Source organism: Triticum aestivum, chromosome 4D, assembly GCF_018294505.1.
Source record: "Triticum aestivum cultivar Chinese Spring chromosome 4D, IWGSC CS RefSeq v2.1, whole genome shotgun sequence".
Lineage (NCBI taxonomy): Eukaryota > Viridiplantae > Streptophyta > Magnoliopsida > Poales > Poaceae > Triticum > Triticum aestivum.
The window spans coordinates 442,668,473-442,671,065 of NC_057805.1; the positions used below are offsets into that span (position 1 = coordinate 442,668,473).

Consider the following 2,593-nt stretch of genomic DNA (forward strand, 5'->3'; position numbering starts at 1 on the left):
TTCGAGGCAAATCTGATCCTTTTCTTGTTTTGACAATAGAGTGCTATGCCCATATGTACAAGAACCGATTGATTGTGTTGTGTAAGTTACAATAGTGAGACCATATATATTCACAAGTATTTTCAGACGAGGGACTTGTCGTGCGGTATGGCGGTATCTTCGTCACTGTTTTTCTCGAATGATCTTATCTCGACGGTGTTTGTGATCAGTAGTCAAAGAGGCCGACGATAGCACCATCTGCCGGCGCCGTCTCAGCCGACGGATCCATCCACCTGTACCGAGCATACAGGCCAGCAACGCCAACCAAGGCCACCGCCACGGCGAGGAGCAGTGCCCGCACCATCCCGCTCCTGCTCCGGTCCCTGGCGAGGCCGTACGCCTGCCCACCGGCAGACGCCGCCTGGTGCGCGCCTTCGCCTTCGTCGCTGGAGTGGCCGTCCTCGTCACCCGCATCAGCCGCATGACGCTTCCTCGCGTCCTCCTCCATCTCCTCCTGGCGCTTCTTCTCTTCTGCGGCAGCGGCGGCGAGCCGCGCAGCTTCTGCGTCGGCGGCAGCGGCAGCGTCCGCCGCGGCCTTTGGGTCGTCCACGAGGGGCGTGAGCCTGGGCATGGTGACGTTGAGGACGCCGTCCTTCTCGAACCTGGCGCGGATGCCGCCGGCGTCGCAGCCCTCGGGGACCTGGAACTCCTTGCGGAACCGGCTCCACTGGGTGCCCTCGAGCGGCCGCTCGCCGCTGACCCTCAGCCGGCCGTAGTTGTCGATCTGCACCCGCAGGTGCTCCTTCTTGAACCCTGCTTTGCACATACGCATAACAAGCGTCAAATTCAGCCCATGTGGCTTAAAAGAACAGAAGCAGAGGAACGCACTCGTACCTGGGAGGTTGACGACGAGGGTATGCTTCCCCGTGTCCTCGACGAGGTCGTGCGACGGCACGAAGTCGACATACGTCCGTGCGGCGGCCATGGCTAGCTGGCGGCGGCGCTTGCAGGACGCAGACGGTGAACGGGTGAAGGTGATCACAAAGGTGGCGCGAGCTGCTCGTGAGGATGGATCGATGAAGCTGATGGAGTAAATCGATGTGTTCTGCGTGCAATATATACGTCTACGTGCGTGTGTGGGTGGGTGGAGTGAAGCGAGGGGGGAGGCATTGCTTCGCGGAAAGGGGCACGCTTGCATGCGTAAGAGAAGCAAGCGCTCGATCGAGATAATCGGTTCCCTTGTGTTGTGGACTTCTGGCGTTGTATCTTCGCCTGGGTTTACTGCCACAGGTGCATTCATTGAATTTGTATATATTTTTTTAACACACTATAATCAAAACCGTTCACGTACACGAGTATCAATGAAAAAAATAGCGTGCTACAGTAAAATAGCGCCGAGCTCAAAATATGCTATTAGCGTGCTATTAGCGACACGTTGTACATCAATATATTTAGCGAGACGATTCTTAATATGCTATAGCGTGCTATTAGCGACGCTATAGCGCGCTATTTTTTTCAGTGACGAGTATACACTCACTCCTATGAACGCACGTGCACACACCTTTCCTTTTAAGCATTTTCGAGAGACTGAGCTGGCATAGTATCTTGAAATTTTACGAAATCACCACAGGGGTCTCGCAGTCGACTTGAACATCTCCTTCACTGAACGAATATCACCGGAATCCTGAAATAAATACATGAATAATGCGATCATCAATGTGAAGTTTAGGACTTGAACCCTGGTGAACTGTGGATACCACTGTCCTCCTAACTATCTAACCACATGTTGTGTTTAGCTGGTCAAGATCATATGTATCCGCACTTGTAGCTAGAACTTTTGTGTCCATATCATCGACATAATTAGTTCTAAATCATGACTATGCTGGCAAACCTTTTCTTTCGCAAGTATGCCAATTTTTTTGGTTTAACGTGTTGAATTTGTATTTTCCTCTAGTTTTCTTTATGTTTTCCTTCTGGTTTTTTATTTTCGGTTTTCATTTTGTTTCTTTGGTTTGTTTCGTCGATTATTTTTGTTTTTCTGCGTTTCTTCACTAGTTTTCTTTGTTTTGTTTTTTAAGAGCCTTGCATCAGGGTAGGGGGTTCCTGCAGTTCATTAAGAAGAAGAGAGATGGTCCAGTTTATAAGAAAAACCGAAACCAAAAACCTGACATTCTTGGTTAATTAGAGAAAACAAAGTGCAAAGACATCGGGGTCCCAAGAAGAGGGTATGGGACAACCCTGATAACCTTGGTAAGAAATTCCTCCGCAGATAATGGAGAAACATCAATACGTGTCGCTTCAGCAACATTGTTCACCTCAATCTAAGACACAACCTCAACGGTAGGCGTGCCAAAGGCTCCCATCATGTGCTCCGTGTTGAAACCAATCGGCTCCTCTGCACTGAGAATCGTATGTGCAGTAGAAAGCACATCGTTGGTCTGGGAGGAGTCACTTGAGCGAGACAACAATATCGTAGCCTCTGAGCACATTGGGTTGACAAACTCCTTGCTCCCCAATGACGGAACAATAGGGTCCAACCGTACCTCATTGTACATTTTTTTCAACACATGTCTACTTTTAATACACATTGTACATTTTTCTTGTACTTGTGGAA

At 49.6% G+C, this 2,593-nt stretch overlaps 1 protein-coding gene across 1 annotated transcript; it reads right to left on the minus strand.

The window, feature by feature from the left end:
- Window positions 1–1,056, minus strand: LOC123100244 (inactive protein RESTRICTED TEV MOVEMENT 2). Its single transcript, XM_044522198.1, has 2 exons — window positions 874–1,056; window positions 1–792 (listed from the first exon to the last, which is right to left on the minus strand). The coding sequence occupies exons 1-2, from the start codon at window positions 962–964 to the stop codon at window positions 206–208; spliced, it is 678 nt and encodes a 225-aa protein (XP_044378133.1). The 5' UTR covers window positions 965–1,056; the 3' UTR covers window positions 1–205.
- Window positions 1,057–2,593: the final 1,537 nt, after the last annotated feature.

What these genes read in the sequence shown, in the direction of transcription:
- LOC123100244 (XM_044522198.1), bottom strand. Translation starts at nt 964, where the DNA reads ATGGCCGCCGCACGGACGTATGTCGACTTCGTGCCGTCGCACGACCTC. An exon ending in CCTCGTCGTCAACCTCCCAG is followed by an intron (nt 793 to 873) that starts GTACGAGTGCGT and finishes TGTGCAAAGCAG; the next exon opens with GGTTCAAGAAGGAGCACCTG.